The 24,281-nt window shown below is 39.6% G+C and overlaps 1 protein-coding gene across 1 annotated transcript; it reads right to left on the minus strand.

Annotated features, from left to right (window-relative positions):
- Positions 1–1,597: 1,597 nt before the first annotated feature.
- Positions 1,598–24,008, minus strand: AKIRIN2 (akirin 2). The gene is made up of 5 exons (XM_008147467.3): positions 23,205–24,008; positions 6,659–6,802; positions 4,670–4,819; positions 2,758–2,829; positions 1,598–2,271 (listed from the first exon to the last, which is right to left on the minus strand). The coding sequence occupies exons 1-5, from the start codon at positions 23,437–23,439 to the stop codon at positions 2,261–2,263; spliced, it is 612 nt and encodes a 203-aa protein (XP_008145689.1). The 5' UTR covers positions 23,440–24,008; the 3' UTR covers positions 1,598–2,260.
- Positions 24,009–24,281: the final 273 nt, after the last annotated feature.

Below are 24,281 nucleotides of genomic sequence, written 5' to 3' on the forward strand. Positions count from 1 at the left end.
TAAATTTAATAAAAAAATAAAACCAGTTTTATATTTAATACTATGTGAAAACTTACATACTAAAAAGAATATGCATTTATTATTCTGATAAAATGTATTCAATCACTCCAGATTTTAACTTCCTACTTACATTCTCCTAAAAATGCTATCCTACTATATCATTGGTTCTCAGCTGGGGACTGTTTCCTCCCCCTACCTCCAGCATTTAGCAGTATTCTGGAGGTACATTTTAATTGTCATAACAGGGGATTTGGGGGAGAGTGCTACTGGTATCTAGTGGGAAAGGCCAGAGATGATGCTAAAACATCCTATACTACACAGGATAACCCTGCAAAGAATGATCTGGCTCAAATTGATATACTGCAGTTGAGAATCTGTATTAGTCCATTAAAACCAGATAGAATTGGCCCCCCCCCCCCCCTTATTGATGGCACCTTGTGTTACACCAGTGTTTCTCAAACATTTAATGGGCATATGAATTATCTGGAGATCTTGTGAAAGCTCTGTACCTCATTTTGGCCTTGTTTTAAACAAAGAATTGGTAAAACACAATCACTCAAGTTTTTATAAAGGAAAAATAAACATTTTGCTTTCTCTGACAAATTCATATATAAATCCTATCCTGTATAATAAAACCCTAATATGCAAACCGACCGAGTGGAGAAACGACTGGTCGCTATTATGCACACTGACCACCAGGGGGGCAGATGCTCAATGTAGGAGCTGCCCCCTGGTGGTCAGTGCACTCCCATTGGGGGAGTGCTGCTCACCCAGAAGGCGGGCTCAGGACTGGCGAGCGCAGTGGCGGTGGGGGGAGCCTCTCCTGCGCAGGCGGTAAGAAGCAAGGGGTCCCGGACTGTGAGAGGGTGCAGGCTGGGCTGAGGGATGCCCCCCAGTGCACGAAATTTCATGTACCAGGCCTCTAGTGTGTGTGTATACATATACATACATACATATATATATATATATATTATATATATATATATATATATATATGTTATATATATATATATATATATATATATATATATATATATAAATAAAATGTCTCCTAGGCCTGTGGTCGGCAAACTGCAGCTCGCGAGCCACATGCAGCTCTTTGGCCCCTTGAGTGTGGCTCTTCCACAAAATACCACGGCCTGGGCGAGTCTATTTTGAAGAAGTGGCGTTAGAAGAATTTTAAGTTTAAAAAACTTGGCTCTCAAAAGAAATTTTAATTGTTGTACTGTTGATATTTGGCTCTGTTGACTAATGAGTTTGCCGACCACTGTCCTAGGCCATTTCTGATTGGGATATGCTAAAAGAACTCACTGAAGCATTTCCATTCATTTCATTATAGGAAAGCTTTGTTGGAAGTGACTTAAATGTGCTTTTGAAGTAAAACTTCCAAAGCTGTTAAAACTGATCAATCATGTAACAATTTGGAATCAGACTCAGCTTTTGAAAAGAGCACTAAAATCTTAGATTTGGTAAATGAAAATACTGGTATTCAAGTCTTTTAAATCAGATTAAATTGATTGGTTCCTGGAAAATGCTTACATTTAAAACATTGCCTTTATTCAAATACTACCCATCTGTACATTAAAAAACAAGCAGATTAGAAGTAAAGGTTTTATTCTTCCAACTAAATTCCAGTACTACAAGGGCAGTAAAACAATGATACACTGGGGGGCAGGGGAATGCAGCAATAAACATTTGTTAAAAAGACTGATAGAATAAATAAAAACTACCAAAAAAAAAGAGAAAATCATATAAATCCATTTTGAAACCCCGAGAAGAAATGCCCTTCTCCTTCACTATTTCACAGGAAGCACTGTAGGCTATTTGCTTAATAATGTCCTGGGATTACATTCTAAATTATTAATAACTGGTTACAGCTTGGTTGTAGTGCACAATTAAAATCACACTAACTTCATCTGAAGTGTCATTCTACAGTTTTATTTACATAACCAGTGAAGGGCATGTTCTTAGAATACCAGCGCTAATCCTTTCAAACATATTAATATGAGAAGCCAAATTGTAATGATACAGCAAGTAAGACCACTGGTATTAATACAGGTAGCAAAGGTCCATATCCAGATGGTACTGACATCAGGGAAATTTCCAAAACCAGTTGCTGCCTAAGAGTAATTGTCACTGACGAAAGCTTGAAATAACCTGTTTTCACAGGGGGGTATTCGCATTGCTGCATGTCATAATTGGGACCTCTTGCAACAATTCAACAAGGAACAAGGCAGCCCACAAATGCAGAAAATGTGATTCATGAAACATCTAAAGGGGGAGAAAAGAAAAATTAGTGCAAAGTCCAATTCAAAATTCAAACACATACCAGATCTCTATCCCCAATATTGCCCCAGGTCAGCAATTTTCAACCATTTTCATCTCATGGCACACAAACTAATTACTAAAATTCTGCAGCAGAACAAAAAATATATTTTTGCCCATCAGATAAAAAAGGTATAATTTTGGCTCATTCACACCAATGGCTGCTGTAATTATTTTATCTGACAATCTAAGGGGAAAGGTCAGTGCCTGACTAGTCAGGTATCCCATGTGTTAAAAATTCTTTCGGCACACTGGTTGAAAAAATCACTGCCCTACGTACTTAAATAACAAGCCTTAGTAAAATGTCCTATTTCCACTAGGATTTTTCCATCATTTTCTATTTCATTCTCTTCTTAAGTATGAAGATAATTATAATAAATGTCTTCTCCTTAAAAGATTGTCTTATTTTCAGTTCATATATGCAATACTTACAACTAGCAGGCTGTTCTCCATATCGTCGCATTATTTGATCATGCGTAAATTTCACAAATGCATCATATTGTTCTATAAGTAAAGGTATATGTGAATTACATGGCTGGTAAATGTCCTCTGTAATAAATTAGAGCCAGATAAACTGAAAAACCCAGTATGTATAGTAAAACAATTCTAAGTTGGCACTTAATCAGACACAGAACTTCAGTAATAATGATAATGTATCATATGAAAATCCAAAGCACAAGACCTCATGTATAGGCTGGGTAAGGCATATTTCTTAACCTATTAAAAATAAAGGGCTTGAAATAAAGAGATGTGTTTCTACTCTGAAATTATAAGTGGTCTATTAAATGGCAAATTTACTGTAATGAGAGGAAATAAGACAATGCTTAAAATGAGATACCCCCACCCCCCGAATCCACCTGTTATCTAATCAGATGTCACAGAAAAAGATGTCTTACATAACTAAACAAATTATCTTGCCTTTTAAAGAATGTTTTTATTGATTTTAGAGAGAGAGGAAGGGCAAGGGATAGAGAGATAGATGCACCGATGACAGAGACATCATTCGGCTGTCTCCCCCTACTGGGGATTGAGACCACAACCCAGGCATGTGTCTTGACTGGGAATCGAGCCAGGGACCTCTTGGTTCCATGGGTTTATGCTCAACCTATAGAGCCACACCGGCCAGGCTATGGCTATATTAGTGCCGGGAGCTAATTCCAGCATGTTAGCAGGGCTGAATCATGTGGAATGGATGAGGGCATTTCCCCAAACCTAAAAAGGATGCATAAATGATTGCTTGCTGCCAGACAGCTGAGGGCATTTCAATCTACATGTTACTGCTTCCTGCTGGCCAAACACTTGAACAGCCGAAGGCAGTTCCCCCAATCTGACAATGGATTCTGTATACTAAACCTTGGCCTTTGATGCGCATATCTACCTTGCCTTAGGACAATTTGTGTTAATAAAGAACAAGGGGTCCTGAGACAGAACTTGGCTCCTTTAGCTAAGTCTTCTCTGGCTCCCCAAAATTATGTTTCGTCTCTGGACTCTAATAATTTACACGCAGCGCCTTCTCCAGATTCCTGAATCCTTCTAGATGCTGGATTAAGACCCCCAGCGTTATATTAGCACCTTGATTTAACTCCTTAAGAATAAAAAAGCTTATAATATTGCTATCCAGTAAAATCTGTGGCATAAAAATGGGGTTGGAAGGATTCTGATTATGTTACCACATGTAACACATTGTATTTACTGCAAATTTTACTAAAAAATATATATATTTTTTATAATTAAGACTGCAGCAGCCCAGCCAGTGTGGCTCAATGGCTGGGTGTCGACCCAGGAACCAAGAGGTCATGGTTCGATTTCTGGTCAGGGCACGTACTCAGTATGCCGGCTCCAATCCCCATTATGGGGCGTGCAGGAGGCAGCTGGATCTATGATGTTCCTCTCTCTTAGATGTTTCTATCTCTCTATCCCTCTCCTTTCTCTAAAAATCAATGAAAGCATACTTAAAAACAAACAAAATAAAAAACACGGATGCAGCAGCTTGATAACTCTAAATTGATGTACAGTACCAGTTAGATTATTTCAAGTTTCTAGTCAAAGTTACCATGAAAGAAATAAAGCCCAAAAATCCAATCAAATTTATATCTGAAAAAATAAATCTAGTTCATTAATACTGGTGCTGATCTACATGGCTAACAAATATTATGTCTTTAAGTTACAGAGGGCCATGAATTACAGAAAGATTCATTTCCTTTCTTGAACTGAAATTCTCTGGTTCTTAGAAAACTTATTATACCAGTGTATACAGAAAGGGGTAATTTAATTGACATGAAGTATAACTGGGAAATAATGCATTTCTTATGGTGAGTTTCTGGGAGACTAAATAAACTCATACCTGCAAGTTTTGTGTTCAGTATTTCTTCATACTCTTCTCGAACTTTCTCTTCACGTTCTTTCAACAAACGTTCACAGATCATCCCAACCTGCCTTAGAGTGAATAAGGGCTGTTCTTTTTTTAATGGTGAGGATGTTGCAGATGAAGTCCCTATGTATAACATGAAGAACAAAGAAAAGCAACTGATTTAGGGCTGCCATAGAAAAGCATCTTATAATGGAAGAGGTCTCATTTAAATCTTTTGCTGTGATTGGAAAAACAGCAAGATGAATGCAATCAAATATTAGAGGAAAAGTCTGAAGATGAGTGGAGAAAACTACAAAATACAAACAAAACTTAATATATTAAGTTTGTTTTTTTAATTAGTGATATTAGCTAGGAGACCACTTTGTAAAAATAAATACTGAGAATATATTATTAATATTAAATATTGAATTTAATGGTTCAGAGTCCTTAAAGATTATCCATCTAAAAAGCCACTTGGCATAACCAGATAGTTATGCTTGATACAAAAGATTTCTTTCTTCAGCCCTGGCTAAGTGGCTCACTTGGTTGGCGTGTTGTCCTGTATACCAAAAGGTTGTGGGTTGCATTCCTGGTTGGGGCATGTATGAGAGGCAACTGATCGATGTCTCTCTCTCTCTCTCTCGCGCGCGCGCTCTCTCTCAAAACCAATGAAAATTAAAGAAAAAAGATTTCTTCAGAATGTATTCCTCTTAAGGCAATTTTATTTTCAAAAAATATCATTCCTCATATCTTAAAAAGAACATCTAAAATTAATCTTTTTGAGAACTCAGGATTGACAAGCATCCATTATAACATCGCTGAAAGTATTTTATGCACACACAAATACATAGATTTGCTACCAATCGTTTTTCCTGCTAGGAATACCTGTCCCTGGTGTAGCCCCAATTCCTCTTTTCATTTGTGCCTTATAACCTGCATGACTGAGACCAGTTAACTGCTTCTTAGAGCTATGTCTATATAGCAAGAATAAAGTATCCCAGAACTTTATTTATACCACCTAAAGCAATGCATAACTACACTAAGGCTATGTTTATTTACTTTCAAATTCCCAGTTTTGTTAGTTGAACCTGCCAGTTAATTGATCTACGAAATAAATAGACTAATGAATGATTATGATCTTCATCCTCTGATGTAGCCTAGTCTCTACACTTACCTCCCCAGACTACATTTTCACCCACTTATACCTGGCCTCCCAAATTGGCAGGAGTGCTGTAGAATTTAGTTTTGAACAAGTTCATGTTTCCTAATCTAATTTTATTTCACTGTTTTTACAGCCTTTGAATGTTTTTTTTTTTTCTATTCAATTCTATCAGATTTTCCTATCCCTGCTGGGAGGGGAGAGAAAGAAGGAAGACAACTATTGTCACATGAAAGACTATTTTGCTGAAAAGTTTACTAAAGGTAAGAGTCACTTTTGATGGCTTTTTTAGTAAGAAGCTTTACTTCCCCTTCATTTCAAATAGCCTTCATTTTTCTGCTCTTTTTATAAAGTGTATTTGCAAACTACTCCCCCCAACTAAAAAGTAGGTATAAAACAACATTGGATCAAAATAATACATGTTTAGGAATCTATCCTAACAGGACAAGTGCATGAAAATATATGTACAAAAGACAAATTTTTGTAAATACTATAGTAGCAGAAATTCTGAGTCTAATTCATTAATGGTTTGATAATCATGGGAAATCCATAAAATGGCATAGTATTCAGCTATGCCAAAGTACATATATACCTAACAGAGAAGCACATGGTAATACTTTACTTTTTTTTTTTTTAAATGGAAGCTTCAAATCATAGCATTTACTTATTTTTGTACCATGTTTTTTAAGTGATCATGCATTATTACTTGAATAAATGTGGGGTTTTTTGTTTTTTAATTAAGGGAAGAAATAGGAGCTTAAGTGTCTAACGGATTACTTTTTCCTATACTAAGTAACATTTCCTTTTACTTAGTTTATTATTACCTGGCGAAGCTGGTCCACTGAGGAGAAATGCATGTGGCTGTGCATCAGAAGTACAACATGGATCCGTCTGTTGAAAACTAGTTTCTAAATGTCTTCTCTTCTGCATGCGTTTATACTCTTGTTTTATGTTGTACAGAATTTGTTCTAAAAGAAAAAAGTTAAAAGTTGGCAAGATAAAAACTTTCAAGTTTTTAAAAAAGGGTTGCTTATATCAATTAGCTTATGGTAAAAACTGCTTTTGTTATATGTCATTTCACTAAATGTCACAGAACGTGTCAATGATGTCAAGTGAGGACTTACTGTACATCTTTAAGAAGTTAACTAATTCCAATCCAAAGCCAAACAAAAATTAAAAGTGAGAACTGCCATTCGGCAAAATGACAGAATACATAGGAACTAAAATATTATCATATATTAAATGGTAATAGCCAATTAATATGAAGCTCAACAGAACCTATGACAATTAAGGCATTAACAGCAAACTTTTGTTCTGAATATTTGGAGTAACAACACATGTAAAATGCTTGGTATATCACTAGTAATTATTTAGAATCACTATACCATGGTGCCATTATCTTCAACCATGGAAACAGGGATAAAATTATATCAAGCACATCCCTAAGGTCAGTATCATTCATTTTAGAACAATTTCTAATTCAAAATAGCTACCATTTAGCCTCTCCAGAAAATCCCTCTCTGAGGTTCCAATGTCCCTCCTAACAAACTTTCTCACAACCACCACAGCCCCTAAATTTAATAGGCTACCCATCTGAAACTACAACAGGTCCTTTTATAACATCATTTCATTGAATGTCATTTTAAAATAACATTGATGAGATGCCATAGGAATTTAACTCTTGTTTATATCAATTAGCTATGGTAAAACTGGGTTATACTTCAATGATGTGAAGTGAGGACTTACTGTACATCCCAAGAAATGAATAATGCCAATCCAAATGGTAACTAAGAGGCAATAATATGATCCATAAATATAATAGAGTGTAACTTTTATCAATTATATAATGATGAATTTAAATATGAACTAAAAACTCAACTAAAGGCTAGCAATTTTTTAAGATAAGAATGATCCTTTTAAAAAGTATTTCATACTGGTTATTTTCTTAGGTATATATTTAATTTTCTTTTCTCAGTTTATATTGTTTCCTAGTAAGTACTTTTAGGGCTTTTGAGAGATAGACTAAGCAGACATCAATCACTCCTTTGAACATTAAAGATCATGCCATTTCATTATTTTAACTGAAAAAAGGGGGAAGAAAAATTGCAAGAGATATACTCAGTGAAGATTTCATTTATGTCAATTTTGTGTGTACAAACCTGTTTACATATACAGTATATGAATGTGCAGTGTAAGCACAAAAACCACACTTTGGAATAATTAACTTTTAGGGTAGTTGTGTGAGGGATGCTTTAGCTATATTTTTCAGAATATTAGCACTTGTTTATGTCAAAGTTATTTTCAGTCTTGATCGATTTATTTGCAATAGTTTATAATTTAAAATCAAAGTTACCAGTGTGAAATAAAATGGCTGTCTATTTGAACAGTTAAGCACCTTAATAGAAATGGGTTTCCTAAGATTCACAGGTGTCCATTAAAACCGGTGCAACATCCTACACCAACCAGGACAAGCTCAAGCATCCTTATTTTTTAACATTTTCAGTAGCAATATTGTGAAAGGTTTCAAGGTTATGATGGTTTAGTCTCATTCATTTTTTATTTTCTGCTGAAAGCTAACATCATCACCATCAAAAGTGCCATTCAAAGCATCCTAAAGTTTATTCACAACCAGAGATTTCAAATGTACTAGGCACAGAGTAACTTGACCTTAACATCTCCCATATGATTTATTCTTTGATCACCACACAGCTGTTCTCAGATTACTTAGTCTTCCTTTTGTTTCACAAAAATCAACAAAAGCATAACTAAGATGTACCAAAAGAATAGTTGTAACAAGCAATTTGTTCCTTTAATACTTTCAAAAAATATCTAGCCTGGGATTAAGATATGGTAAAATTTATCCTGGCCAGGTGGTTCAGTTGGTTGGAGCATAGTCTCATACACCAAAAAGGTTGAGGGTTCCAATCCCGTCAGGGAGCCAACAAAAGGCAAACCAATCGATGTTTCTCTCCCTGCCTCATTCTCTTTCTAAAAATCAATCAACATATCCTCAGGTGAGGATTAAAAAAAAAAAAAGATACAGTCAAACTTTTAAAATTTTAGCTTTACAAATGTCCATACCATCTTAAGAAGAATCAAACAAGCTAAGGAATTTTTAAGATATAATTTACAAATTAGTTCACCAATTTAAATGTACTACTTAGCCCTAGCTGGTTTGGCTCAGTGGATAGAGTGTAGGCCTGTGGACTGAAGGGTCCCGGGTTCGATTCCAGTCAAGGGCACATGCCCAGGGTTGTGGGCTCGATCCCCAATAGGGGGCGTGCAGGATGCAGCCAATCAATGATTCTCTCATCATTGATGTTTCTATCTCTCTCTTCCTCTCCCTTCCTCTCTGAAATCAATAAAAATATATTTTTAAAAAAAAGTCAACTTTAAAAAAAAAAAAGTACTACTAGTACATCTAACAGGATGCAACTATGTTATCTAAGCCTCAATGTGCCCTCAAATGCTCCAATACTGGTAACATGTGAATAACTTGACCAAGATCTTAGCAACACAAATAGTAAAAGGCTATAATAACTGCAAGCCTCAAACTTAACCTTTTGCACTCGGATGTCGAGTGTGACTCGACATGGTTAGCAATAGAATAAAGGAATTGAGAAAAAAGCAAGCGAGTGCAAAGGGTTAATCCTCTATCTCAGTTCAGAGGTGAAAGCAATTTTGAAAATTTCCCTAGATTCAATTTAATACCACCACACACATACACTGAGTGGCCAGATTATTATGATCTCTGAATGCATAATAATCTGGCCACTCAGTGTATATTCTATATAATAAAAGGCTAATATGCAAATTATCGCCTCGACCAGGAGTTTGACCAGCAGGCAGGGCGGCCGGCCAACCGCCCATGTCCCCTCCCCCTGGCCAGGGTCTGGCCAGACCCCACTCATGCACGAATTCATGCACTGGGCCTCTCATACACACACACACTGAGTGGCCAGATTATTATACGTTCAGAGATCATAATTAGCTGGCCACTCAGTGTAGTAAGCTCAGTCTAGATCAGTGATGGGCAACCTTTTGAGCTTGGTGTGTCAAACTTCGCCAAAAAACTGAGCATAACTTGGGTAGTGTGTCACTTTGAGGAAAAAACATTATTTCACAAATGTTTCATCCTCAGGAGCAGCAAATGTTTCATCCTCGGCATGCGGCCGCCTCAGCAGCCGCGTGTCATGAGAAATGGCTACGCGTGTCAGTGCTGACACACGTGTCATAGGTTCGCCATCACTGGTCTAGATATTAGTCTGACTTAAGTTGCTTTCATACCAGCAGCAAAAAGGCCTTCCATATATCAATAAAGTACTTATGTCCACTTAATCATAAGCTACTTAAATCTAGCCATCTCTTAGCAAACTAGCAAGTGACATTTTATTCCAAGTACATGTAACATTTGACATTGTTTTGCCAACACAATTTGCAGTCCATTAAAGAAAAAGTCAAAGCTTCACTTACACGATCAGTTAGTTGCACATTTTGAGTTTTAATCATGCAGCTTTCATACTTGACCAGGAAAAACAGATTGGATTTGCAGTAAATCACTTACTAGTAAAATATGTAGTTACCTTCATGACAATCTACCACAACAAATGGCTGTATATCACTTTTCAAAAAATCCTAAAAACTACATCACTCTTTTATAAAAGAATACTGCTAACACTTTTTCCCACTGTACTAGATTAAGTAAAAATCAGTATTAGCAAATTCTATGACTACAGCTTTTCATTCCAAATCCAGTAAATGACACTGAGAGTGCAAATAAAATTCTCCTCCTTTAACAGGTACTAGGAGATTATCAATGAGACAGCACTTACTCCTTTGGGATATTAAAAGAGAAAAACAAATAGAAACAAACAAACAAACAAACAAAAATCCTACGTAAATGGGAAAAGAAAAAGCTTGAATTGATGAGGGTAAGAAAAACGGCATTAAGATGGGACTGAGAGCAAAAGGAGAAATACGGAATTAGATGCAACTAAAAATGTGTTTAGAGGACCAAAAAATTGTAGGAGGGTCCGAGGAATCAAGTATCTTTTTTCCTAGAGTAGAGTCCACAAAATGTCTAAACATCTGTGATATTGAACTTTTGGTCTGGACTTATATAGACTTACTGTTTTCCTACTGACATCATTAATAGATCAAACATTAAGTTTCATTAACCATTTTAAGCGTAGGTGTAGAATAATACACTTTTATTTCACATTGTGTACTAATTTTTCTATGGCATATCTTTGAAAACACAAAGTGAAAGTTCATTTAAAAAGATGCCTCCAACAGTGGGATTAAAATAAATTAAATAAATCTTGAAAATCTGTCAGCTCCAGGCAGGAACACAAATCTAATGGAAAACCTATACACAAGTACAGAAAACCTGCAGTAGCCATTAAAACCTAAAACTAAGAAAATGTTCCAAATTAAGACCAAATCTAAAGCTTTGAACTATATACTAGGCATGTCATGCCTACTTTATAAATTACAACACTCAATTAACAGTTGCTATGGAGACCTATCTTTTGTAAATCAATTATTTTCCCACGATCATCTGTTCAGAAACAGTTCTCACATTCTCCTTGAAGGAATCCTTAAGGACAATGTTCTTATCCAGCCAAGAGCTATGTAAGTAAAAAGAATGTGCTGATGCTGTTTTTAATTCACTTTAAAATTATTGCTATGTCAAAGGGACCTGAAACCAAACTTTAACAAAAAATTGTAAAGTTATAGCTACAATCTTAACTTCTATTTGGATTATAATTAATCCTAACAAGCGTAATATAGTTGCACACAATTATATAAACATTAGGGTATTACTTACAGTTCTTTAAAAAAATTACATTATATAATATTTTAAATGTACTAGTGGCCTGGTGCACAAAATTCATGTGGGGTGGGGGAGAGGGTGTCCCTCAGCCTGGCCTGCACCCTCTCCAATCTGGGACCCCTCGGGGGATGTCTGATTGCCGGTTTAGTCTGACATCCCTCTCGCAATCTTCCTAACTGCTCACCTGCCTGCCTGCCTGATAGTCCCTTGCCACTCTGCCTGCTGGCCTGCTTGCCCCCACCTGCCCTCCCCACCGACCTGCTCACCCCCACCTGGCCCACCCTGCCAGCCGGTCACCCCAAACATCCCCCTCCCCCAGCCTGATCACCCACAACTTCCCTCCTTTCTTGTCCCCTAACTGCCTCTACCTCGGCCCTGCCACCATAGCTTTGTCCAGAAGGTCTCCTGGGAGGTCTCCCAGTCTAATTAGCATATTACCCTTTTATTAGTATAGATAGAGGCCTGGTACACTGGTGGGGGCCGGCTGGTTTGCCCTGAAGGGTGTCCCAAATCAGGGTGGGGGTTTCCTTGGGAGGCGGGGCCACCTGGGCGAGGGGCTGAGGCTGTTTTCAGGCTGGCCACACCCCCTTCAGGGTGGGGGTCCCCACTGGGGTGCCTGGACAGCCTGGGTGAGGGGCTGATGGCTGTTTGCAGGCTGGCAATGCCCCCCAGCAGGGACCCTCACCTCATGGGGGCATGGCCAGCCAGGGTAAGAGGCTGAGGGCCGTTTTCAGGCTGGCCACACCTCTCCCCAGGGGGGACCCTCACCCCGATGGTGGCATGGCCAGCCTGGGTGAGGAGCTGAGGGCCGTTTGCAGGCCCCTCCCTCGGCAGCCGGCACAGGCAGACGGGAAGCTTGGCTTCCTCCATTGCGGGGTGGTGGGTGGGGGGCCTCGACCCAAGCGCCTCCCTCCCGCTGTGGCTGGCTCCGTGGCCGCCATCTTTGTCCTGCTAATTTGCATATTCCCTCCTGATTGGCTGTGGGCACCACGAAGTGACAATCAATTACCATATTTCTCTCTTATTAGTATAGATTAGCAGCATTCATTGGTTTCCTACAGGAGGAAGAAAAACTATGATCATTACAGGTCAAATTCTATTATTTCACTGGTACTATCATAGCCAATGATTATTTATTTGAAATGACTCAATCTGTCAAGACCCTGCCAGGCCTAAGTATAAATTTCACAAATTAACTGCACAATGGGAGTCACTAATGCAAGGAGTCCAACAATGCTCAAACAGCAGATGTCTCTTCCCTGGTATCCAAGAAGCTTCATACCTCTATTTTATATTATACTAGATTCTAAGGGATATGTTAACCCTGTTGCTTTTGTTGTTCAGCTCTTTACTATCTGCAAGTATCTCTTCAAATAGCTTACAAACTAGAAAAACACAAAGTAATAAGAACAAAAAAGCAGTAAATGGGTAACAGAAAGGGGAAATTGAACCATCCAAATCCTCAAGCATGCATGTTACAGAAGCTTTGGTTCCAATTTACCATGGCCATGAGGATAAGGCTTGGAAGGAAAGACAGCACAATGAAGCTGAAGAATAAACCAGTCTTCTACAAGTTATTAGGGCACCCAAAACACACACATACATTGAGCTATAGCATACCTGGAAACCAGGTTGCAAACTGATGATTGACAGACTAAAGACATATCTGGCTTGAATACTTAAGTGTGAATTTGTAACTGTCATTTAAAAGTTAGGTATTTTACATTAAAAGTCAGGTTTTTGGCTACATTGGGGTAAGGGAGGAATTGGATATGTGGTAAAATTCAGCTAAGAGTAGCTGTTACCTTTTGGGCATAAGTTCTCAAGTGCTTTTAAACTTCCAATGAATACATAAATCACCTAGGGACTTTTTTTTTTTTTTTAAATGAAGACTGAGGAATGGAGCCTCAGATTCTGCATTTTTAATAAATTTCCAGGTGATGCTGATCAGTAGCAAGGTTGGAATTCACAGGTTCCCACATACCTTATAGGCATTAAAGTTTCTATCCAATTAAAAAGTGGTTAGTTTATGCTTTATTGGCCATACCAGGAAATGGAGAGAAGAAAAGTAGTAACAGCAGAAATTATTACAAGTATAAATATATGTAAGATGTACTAAATACACTTTGCTACCCTCACTTGCATAGCTATTCTAGTTCAGTGGTCCACATGCCCTCCTCCCCAGCAGGAAAATATTCTGTAAATCAATTTGAACTTGATTGGATCTACCTCAGGAGATTCATTACATGACATTAACATACACATATCTATTCATTTTTCCTAACACACCTTTCTTAAAATCCATGTTCACTATGTAATCAATAGTGAACAAATACATCTGCTTTTATATGTCTGCTTTAAAAAAGCAATTAAGACTATCTCACACCAGAAGGCACTGATTAGAAGCCCACAGACATCTTGTTTATTCCATATATATTATAAATTAGTTAGGAATATTTAAAAGTCAACATATTTCACAATAATTGTGACTTCTAGAAGGAGGGTAGGCTATTGAGAAGATCTGACAATACAAGGTCCAAGTGCTCAGGCCTGAACTGAGAGAAATGGTCTGAACTAAAGATATAAATTAAAGAGTTATCTATGAAGCGAAACTAAAGTCTGAAGAATGAAATGTGACTGCTTAGGGACTATGAAGCTAGACAAAGTGGAGCTGAATCTATAGCTAAGGAACTCCTAAGTTTAATGGCCACTTGAAGACAGAAAACAGCCAGAGAAATGGAAGAACAGTATTGTCACAAAAGGGAAGAAAAAGTATTTCAAAAAGAAGGGAATAAGTCTGCAGTGTTGTAAGAAAGGTCAAACAAGAAGAGGATTCACAATGTGCCATGTAAGTCATTGATGACTTGACAAGAGCTGTTTGAGGCACAAATATATTTGGAGTGAGTTGAAAACTCAAGAAATGGAAGCAAATAGACTACCCGAAAGCTCTTCGAATTAAGATTTTGAAGTGGAGGACTCTGGATGACTGCTGAAGGAAAATGAGGATGTTTTACTTTATAATGGGAAATTAAAGCAAAGGTCTGGTTGGGAGAGAAAAATAGTTGAGGAAACGTTGCTTTGGAGAGAAGTGGGATCCTTCCCCACACTGTGTCAAGTGCTTTAATTATCTCACTTAATTTTCCTCAATGATACTAAAAGGAAAACAAGATAGGCACAAATGTTGGTAGTGTTGGTACAGGGAAAATTGAAGAATATGCCATATAATGGCTTCTATTTTTTTTCTGTGAAATACAAGACAAGGCTATTCACTAAAATAGCAGGATTGCTGGACAGTGTAAAATGTCATATTTGAGGTTGCTCTATTGTGACCATTTTCAGCACTCAGGGACAGGAAAGCTCAACCCTAATAACAACCCTATAAGGGAAGATACTATCACCATGTGCATAATTTGAAATTTTGCTGTCAGCTGTATTATGGCAGAGCCAACCCTGATCTCTGGGCCTACACTCTTAACCCTTTGCACTCGCTTGCTTTTTTCTCGATTCCTTTATTCTACTCGGGATTTAATTTTTTAAATATCCCAGATTTTACAAAGCGCGGCAGTAGAATAAAAAACCTTTTCTTTTCATATAAACTTATTTATTTGGATTTTTTTATATTTCAAATTATTGATACATTCAAAGAGTAATTTTAATCTCGACATCAGAGTGCAAAAGGTTAATATCCACTCCCCTCTCCAGTATTGCACTACTATACCTAGCCAGCATTCTACAATCACCTGAAGCTATAATAAGTCACAATAAGCAAAGCTAATTTAAAAAACAACAACACATAGGATGCCAGTTATAAGAGGGACTAGAGACCCGGTGCACAAAATTTGTGCATGGGTGCGGTCCCTAGGCCTGGCCAGCAATCCAAACACGAGCATCTGGCGTGGAAGGGCAGATCCCAGCTGACCTCTGAGCGCTGGGAAGCACCTGGGCCCCTGGGCGCACCCCTCTGCCTGAGTCATGGCGCTTGGGTCCCCACTTGGAGATGCAGTGAGCACAGCCTGCAGTGTCTGGCCAGGGCGCAGTGTAGGCCTCTGGGCCACCCAGCGGCACTGCACGGAAGCCAAGCAGGCAGCACTCTCTCTCCCAGCCAGCCTCGTAGACCGGCTCCTCCATGAACCCATGAGGAGCCTAACCGGCCCCTATGGGCCTGGCTCACCTGGAAAAGGCTGCGTGGGTGCAGGACGGGCTCCTCATGGGCACCCAGCACCTGAGCATGGGGCTTCCTGGCATACGAGCCCTGGCGTCCCGGTGGAGGGTAGCAGGGGGAATGAGAGCGAGCTTGGCGGACACCTTGCATTCTCAACACACCTCTGTCTCCATCGCCTCCCCCAACCGTCCCCCACCCCGCTCCATGGGAGGTTGGTCACCACCACCCACCCCCAGTTCCCAGTCTGCTCCCTCAGCGCCTGGGAGACAGGTGGCGGCCCCACACTGCGCCGCTGCTGGTCACAGTCTGTGGGGGGATTGGCAGGGCGACGGGGCCCCCACTCGCACCTGCTTGGCCTGGTGCCCTCTGCTCACCTGCTCCACCATCCTGTGGTCCTGTTCTCGTTGGGGCCCACCAGCACCGTATTGCTGACGCCTGCCATGTTCCACGCCACCCCCTGGTGGTCAGCACACATTATAGCAAGTGGTCAAACTCCCAGGCGAACAACCGCCAATGGGGACAATCTTCATATTAGGCTTTTATTATATAGGATTACCACCATGTATCATTGCTACATCATACCCTGAAACTTCAAACTCTGCAACTCTTAAGATGGTAGTAACCAAAACGGAACATAATTCTCATCTACCTAGAGATCTGAAACAATGATCACTGGCTATAACAGATTATAAGAAATCTTCGTTACATTCAGATATTTACTTAAGGGATGTTTCAAGAGTCTCTATATTGTCTCCTCTCAGGATAGGCACCTATATCTAACCAGAATGTTTTATTGGTATTTTAAAAGTGAGGAAGTATTGCTGAAACCGGTTTGGCTCAGTGGATAGAGTGTCGGCCTGCGGACTCAAGGGTCCCAGGTTCGATTCCGGTCAAGGGCATGTACCTTGGTTGCGGGCACATCCCCAGTAGGGGGTGTGCAAGAGGCAGCTGATCGATGTTTCTCTCTCATCGATGTTTCTAACTCTCTATCCCTCTCTCTTCCTCTCTGTAAAAAAATCAATAAAATATATTTTTTTAAAAAAAGTGAGGAAGTATTTTAAATTAGCAGATCAGCATTGCCATGCAGTACTGACTACAATGCCAGCCTCTGATAATGTATTATTTTCACCATCAGCCATGGATGGGTGGTTACAGTGAGCATCAGGTTCCCCTGTTCTGTCACAGCAACCTAAAACCTCCTACACTTTACTAGTAAACCAATTACACACTTAGAAAAGTTTTGCTGCAGAGAATACTTCAGCACTAGGAACAAGGCAATCCTCTATAACAATTAAGAGGCAAACTCCAGGGACAGCAATGTTTTTAAAAATTGACTTTCTGCAAATTTTCAAATTCCACTCTATGTTTTGTTCTTCGATTGCTAAATCAATGCAACAATACCTTTTTTTTTTAAAGAAAGGAAAGAAAATCAATTCTCCCAGGTCCCTCCCTCCAACCTTTCCCTTTAGTTTGATTTCTGGAGCGTTTTTTAAGAATTAACATTAATGAAAATGAATGCTAAACTAAAGTCAAACTACACATCATAGGTTGAAGCAATTTCAGAAATAGCCAATAAACAAGGTTCAACACTCACCTAAAAAGAATAACTTTTTAAGATTTCAAAAGTAGTCAACATGTGATTTAATCCAGTAACCCAATTTCAAGACTTGGGCTGCCAAAGGTGAAAATAATACTAATGTGGGTAAATGTTCACACGGAATTAAAGATGTGGTAAAGCATAAACACTACAGTATTTTTATTCAAGTTTAGCTAGCTAATAATGTATTAGCCGTGGTGGCTTTATCAGTGCCTCCAGAGACTGTCTTTTCTTTGCCTAAACAGAACAGTATCTGGAACTCAAGTGAGGCTGTTAAAAGCCAGAACAAGTGACTTCTAGAGTAAGTACTTAAGACTTTTTAAAGAATGTTGTGAAAAACCTCGTACTTAGACCTAGAAATTAAAATTTAAGTCAAATTCAAAAATTATATCAATGGAAAGACTACAATTTTAATAAAATAAAAATATTGCAAATCACCAGTACATGTCAGGATGATCTGACCTATGACGATTGTGGCAAAAACTTATGACATGATTTTTAAAGGGAGGAAGAAATTAAGTTAAACTCCAAGACAAACTACAAGTATATTTATTATGAGCTGTTTTTCTAGTACTAGAATGTTAAAAACCATTACCACCATCCTCCAAAAGCTTATTATCTCAGGAAGACTACACAATCTGGCATACTTGCAAAATTCTGATCAAAAGGCCCAAAATAAATATCAAAGTTGACAACTTGACATACACTAGAATTTTAATTTATCTTCAAAGATAATCTCCCTGCTCAATATAGCTGGCAACATCTTAACATATGAGAATATTTTTGTAACTTAAAATAATTCAATTCTTTTAGAAATAAAATATCAGAACTTCGTAATACAAAATACTTTCTCCTAAAATCATGTAAAATCTTTAAAAATGTGTTTCTTCAAATGAGCCAATCTCTGAAAACTGAAATTACATTAAAAAACAGCTTCAGTAGCTCTAAGAACCTTGGGAAATGCCAAGGCTTGATTAATTCATAAATATGTTTAAACTTTATTTGTGATTAAGAGGGCAGAAAATAATAACTTTGGGATTATTTTCGAATTATACAAGACCCATGTGACCAACCACCTCAAAATCCAGGTTAACAAATCCTGTTAGCAAGTCTCATTGCTATAAGACTGCTACTGATCGCATTTCTCAGGTGTGTTTGTTTATAAACTGAGAAATGTTAAGACCAGTTCTAGAATCCCTACACTCAGCAATAAAATTAAAGATAAATCTCTTTAACTAAATTCATTTGTGAAGACCTCTTTACTATCTGCAAATGACAGACTGATTCATATAGGCTCCAACAAGTATTTCACCCTTCATACTTTTTTTAAAGTAGGTAGTCTTCTCAGAGGCAAGAAATTCACTGTGGTTTCACATATTCATAGAGAACATACTGTGAGTCACAGTACTAGCAGTGTTAAGGCCAAGACTGCAGGAACCACAAGTTGCTGGTTAGTTCAGTTGTAAGTATTTTAAAAGATTTACCCCCAGCACCATTATCTAGTTTCATAAACCAACTATCCAAGAGGTCCAAACTTACGGTAGCCCCATATTCTGAAGGAGAATCAAAAGTTTCTTTTCAAATAGGAAAAATGCACAAAAGTGGGCACTTCCTCTGAATCTTATTCTCAACCTTTCAAAACAAAAGCATTGCTATCATTGTCTTCCTGGGTCTACCTAAACACTTAGGAAAGACCTACCTGAGAAATACAGTATATTCTTTTTCCCATAATGTCATTCAAGGGCAGAGAAGTTATTCTCCTTTACATCTCAGATTGTATCTCCATGGCAACCATGATATAGCATCTATATCTAAAGGGCTAACTTCTCTCTGATCTAGCCATGTTTACCCAATGTGTTTCTGTGCTGAAGTTAGGCTTTATTTTTCTACTTTCAAAACAAAATAGCTCAATAATGAATACAACTGCATTCTGCTTTTAATAGCCATAAGCTTACAGGGTTCTTAAATGCATAATTCATAGAATTATGAAATAAATGAAGCTACACACATAGTCCTAAATAATATACAGGTTTAAAATCCCAAGTACAAAGACCATTAAAAACTGTTTATTTGCCAAATCCACTGAGAAAGTAGAAGCAACTCAACAGCTGTCTAAATAACCACAAAATATAAAAAACACTTCTGGTTCAATATAAATGACATCTGAAGTGAAATGCTGCCTCCTCCAACAGAATCTCATTTGTTTGCCTAGAACCTACATTTATACTTCATTTAAGCCAGCTGGTGTCTCTGTTTGCAGGCATGCATCAATGCAAACCCTTCCCCATTCACAAGCTGCAATTTCCATTTTTAATGGCAGGTTTCCAGCAAATACAATGAGGCCTTACAGTGGAATTTAACTCTTCATCCAACTCAATTCCTAAGGCAGACTAGAACAATGGTAACAAAACAATGTGTACAAAAGTGCCTGGAAACTCACAAAATAGGTTGACATTTACAGAAGGATCTTTTCACCAGACAATTCATTCATTCACTACATAATTATGAAAAACATTGTACTGGATTTGACTGACAGACTTTTGTAATGTTGCATAATATTTTGGTTTTATTAAAACAATTTTGTTCTGGGGAATATCATAACGATCTGTTGGCTAAATAGAATATTCTAAGATGTTTCAAAAACAAAGTGAGAAAGGTAAAAACCTCTGATTCTGTTTTCAACTAACTTACCAGGATGAGTGCTGACATAGCTATTATAGACCTTCATTTACCCAATTCCGGTCAATGCTTCCTCTTCCATCCTCTCCTCATTCAATTTTCCCCTTTCACATACACAGTATTATAAACTGCTGACACCTAGACCAGGGACAGGCAAAACTTTTCTATAAAGGACCAGACAAAATATTTGAGCTTTGGGAAAACACACACACACAAACATCTGTATGAAAAGTGATAATGCAAAAATTATATTCATGTAATAAATAGGCACCAAACTAAGGAAATATGGCAATTTAAGTGGCATAGCTTTAGTCAAGGTACATAGATAGCAATGCCATAAGAAAGTCTATATAATATCTGCTGCAGCCACCCCCATTTTAAAAGTTACCCTAATTAAAAAAAAAAAAAAAAAATCTGTCACAACTACTCAACTCTGCTGTGATAGCCTGCAATAAACAAACTTAAAAAAAAAAAAGAACAGGCTGTGTTCCAATAAAACTTTATTTGCCAGCCCTTTCCTTTTTCCTGGTATAAGGTTGCAACAGTTTGGAAAATACTGATTTAAATAATAGTCATCAAGTCAAACTTTGGAATCACCTTCCAGGGATAAGTAAAATAAACTAGGGTTTATTCTGAAACCACTAGTAAAGCCACAACATGACTTCAGCTACACATCTGAAGACATTGAGTAGCCAGAGAAGAACAATGATAATGATTAATTATATAAATGCTCTGAATTGTTTAAATTACATTTGAATTCACAGAAATTAAAGGAAAACAAAGAGTTTCTGCAGAGTCCCAATCTCAAATTTGTTAAGTCACTTTCCATTTCCAATCCTAGTTACTTAATTTCAGCTAAGGATATTTGGGTATTCACTTTTGTGAAGCTTAAGAATCACCACTGTTAAAAAGAGAAATCTAAATATTAGGTGGTTGGAAAGTTATTTTCAAGTTTGGTGACGACAAAACTGGGAAGCTCTTTGATATCTGCACAACACTGCAGCTCCCATTATGACAACATTATTACAAAACCCACACAAGAGCATACCCCAAACCAGCCATGAAAACACACAAGGCCAAATTACATGTAAAATGTTACTCAAAATTAGAAAAAGCAAATTTTAGCAATCCAAAACTTTATCGATTTTAGCCATTTTCAAGGCAACTTTTTATGTTAATATTCAAATTAGCTGGAATAGCTAAATAACTATTAGCAAACTCAATAAAATTCAATTACGGTGTGATTTTACAGTTCAGGTTATGAACAAACTTCAGCAGATGTCAAAAACACCTTGAAGAACAGAAGGACAGCAATATTTTGGAAAATGCATTTGAATCAGCAGGCTTAAGCAATTTCAATCGTTTTACTATTGAAACTTGAGATAATGTGAAACAAATGCATTAGCCAATGCTACAAATATGTCAATGAAATAGCACATTTGCCAAGGATCGCAATTCTTTCTGAGTAAGTTCCTTTTAAAGTGAGGAAAAATGTAACTCCTGGCGGGTTTACTATATATGTGCTCAAGACTATTTCAGCATTTAAGATATACTTTAACTCCCAAACCTAACACTGCATTAATTCACCCTGTGGACTAAAATTTATTGCTGGTTAGCTAGAGCTATTTTTAAGTGGCCTAATTAGTTAGCACAGGTTCCACGGTATCATTTCAATTTCCAACGATTTTACTAAAGAGTCAAACTCTAAAAATAATGTTCAGCACTAGGAGCCCATTCTTGTTTCTTTTTTAATGTAAAGCCTAACAATAAATCAATAAATGCCTTTACATAGAAGACAGCTTAGGTGTGGTCACTAAATAAAAGTGGAAATTCTCTGAAAATTCACTACAACTATACAATAGTATATACTTAAGTTAGATAAAATATTTAATAGAAAAAAAAGGAAGCCCCATATTATTCAGGAAAGGATATTTAAAAATCTGGCCGAAAAAAGATATAACTAAACTAAGTCAATTCCAAATGGAAGTTACTAAACATGGTGGCATATACTACCCACAGATTTTTTTTTTTTTAAGCTCAAGATAGCGAAACATCTAATCAAGCTATTAAAAGGCTTTGTCTACAGGTCATATTATTACCAAAGGCTCACACACAAAGGAAACACTATCAGTCCATAAGAGCTTATCCTAGGACTGTGCCAGGGGCACACAAGGGTTGCTAAAGTACATAAAAATGGCACACACAGGCAGTACAAAGCAGCCAAGGGGCATTTCCCTCTAGTCACTTTCAGGAAATGTTTCAAGATGAAAAGCAAAAATAGTCTGAAGTCCCTTGGAGTCTTGGGTTCCTTTCTTTATTATTCTCAAGGCCTAGGCTTCCCTCCCAACGTACTTTGCCGGGCAAAATAAACCACTTCCTACTAAAAGCAACGAATCAGTCCCAATTTTCGACACAATTTTGCTTTTCGTTAAAAGTTCAAGTTGTTCAAGGTCTCGAGTGGAGTGTGATCATGTTACAGGACTCGGGAAGAGCATTTTCTTTGTTGTTGACCCTGCTAGGAAAACAGGTCTTGACTCAGCCAAAGTGGCGTTCTTGTGGGTGATTAATGACAGGCCTCGATCTCGCCCCAATGACAGCCATCCCCACCCCCTCCGGACTAAAACCAGCCCGGTCTGAGCTGGAGGAGGGGCTGCCTCCTCGCCCGAAACCACCCAGTCCCGGAGTGAATAGCTGCGGCCAATCGATTCGGGGAGAGAAGACGTCGGGATCCGCGTGAAATGGGACCCTTCCACAGCCCAAAATTTATAAATAATATCGCCCTCTCTGATCATTTCCGCTGGGGCTCCCCAGACGACGGAAACACTCAATTCCAGCCATTCGCCCCCAATAAAAGGACCTTCCTCCTCCCCACCATACTCGGCGAGGCACAGCCCCTACTCACCACCCCGCGTCCCGACGCCCCCTCCCCGCCCCTTCACACCGGGCCATTTCTATTGTGTCTCCGGGGCTGGAGAGAAGTTCAAGAAAGGCGGTCGCCCGACTACTTCGCTAAGAACCGGTCCTGCGCCCCCACCCCGGCGGCCGCCCCGGAGCCCCACTTGCCGCGGCGGCGGCGGCCGCGGGGCCGGGTCCCACCTGTGGTGAGGCGGGACGAGACGTCGCCGAAGGGGGACGGCTCCATCCGGAGGTACTTCTGCGGCGAGGCGGCGGCGGCCGAGAAGCAGGCGGCGGTGGCCGCGGCCGCCGACGACGGGGAGGCTGCGGCCGAGGTGGGCGCCGACAATGGCGCACATCGCCGCCGCTTCGGGGACGCCGGGCTCAGCAGCGGGTCGAAATCCAGAGTCCTTTTCAGGGTGGCCCCGCACGCCATGGCCGGAGCCGCCGAAGTGCCGGGCTCGGGTGGGGTTGAGAGGGGGGACGGGAGGGGAGGGCGAGGGAAGGGGGGGAGAGCGGGGACCCGAAGAGCCGCTGACCCACGGGCTCAAGAGCAGAAAGGCGTGTGGGGAAGCGCCGGCGTGAGGGGAGGCCGCCGCCTCCGCGGCAGGGGCAGGGGCCCGGGCCGGCGCGGCGAGGGAGGGAGGGGCGGTGTCGCCAGCTCACGCCAGCCGCGTCAGGGGGGCTCTTCCGCCTCCTCGGGCGCGGATCCCCCGGGAGAGGCTCCGGGCGCCCCCGCCGTCCGCTCGAGCTTTGCGCCGCTCCAGAGGCGCTCCTGCGCGGAAACCGGCTAATTCGGCAGTCGATACCAGCCCCGTGAGGTGTGAGGCTGGAATGTGGCTCCTAAAATGACTGAGTAGGGGTCCGAAGCTTGAGACCGGCGGTCGATGAGGATCGATTGCAAAGCAGCAGCAGCAGCGGCGGCGTCAGGAGCTCCGGCAAACACGTCCAGTCACTTCCCCCTCCGCGGTACGACTCTTCCACCCGCCACCGGCCCCAATATGGCGTCAATAACAACGCCGCCGATTCAAATCCTGCGGCGTCAGGGCGCGTGCGCTCAGGGGTGGACACCCGGAGGGTGCATTCTGGGAGTTGTAGGTTTTCACTGTGGGTAGGAATCGGCGAGAGAAGGGGTTAGGAAGGAGTCGCGCAAACTACGACTCCCGTCATTCAAGGCGCGTGATTCCGAGTTCCGGGTTGGAATTTAAATCCCCCTACACAGTTTGAGTGTAAGAACTCAGCAAAAGAAAAAAAGAAAAGGCTTTGAGAAACTGGGAG

This window comes from Eptesicus fuscus, chromosome 10 (genome assembly GCF_027574615.1).
Source record: "Eptesicus fuscus isolate TK198812 chromosome 10, DD_ASM_mEF_20220401, whole genome shotgun sequence".
NCBI classification, from domain to species: domain Eukaryota; kingdom Metazoa; phylum Chordata; class Mammalia; order Chiroptera; family Vespertilionidae; genus Eptesicus; species Eptesicus fuscus.

Bases quoted from the DNA above. Each gene is read 5' to 3' on its own strand.
- AKIRIN2 (XM_008147467.3), bottom strand. From the start codon at position 23,439: ATGGCGTGCGGGGCCACCCTGAAAAGGACTCTGGATTTCGACCCGCTG. The intron at 4,820-6,658 runs GTAATAATAAAC...TGTTATACATAG, and splicing joins CAGTGGACCAGCTTCGCCAG to GGACTTCATCTGCAACATCC. The intron at 2,830-4,669 runs GTATGAGTTTAT...CTTTACTTATAG, and splicing joins ACTGAACACAAAACTTGCAG to AACAATATGATGCATTTGTG.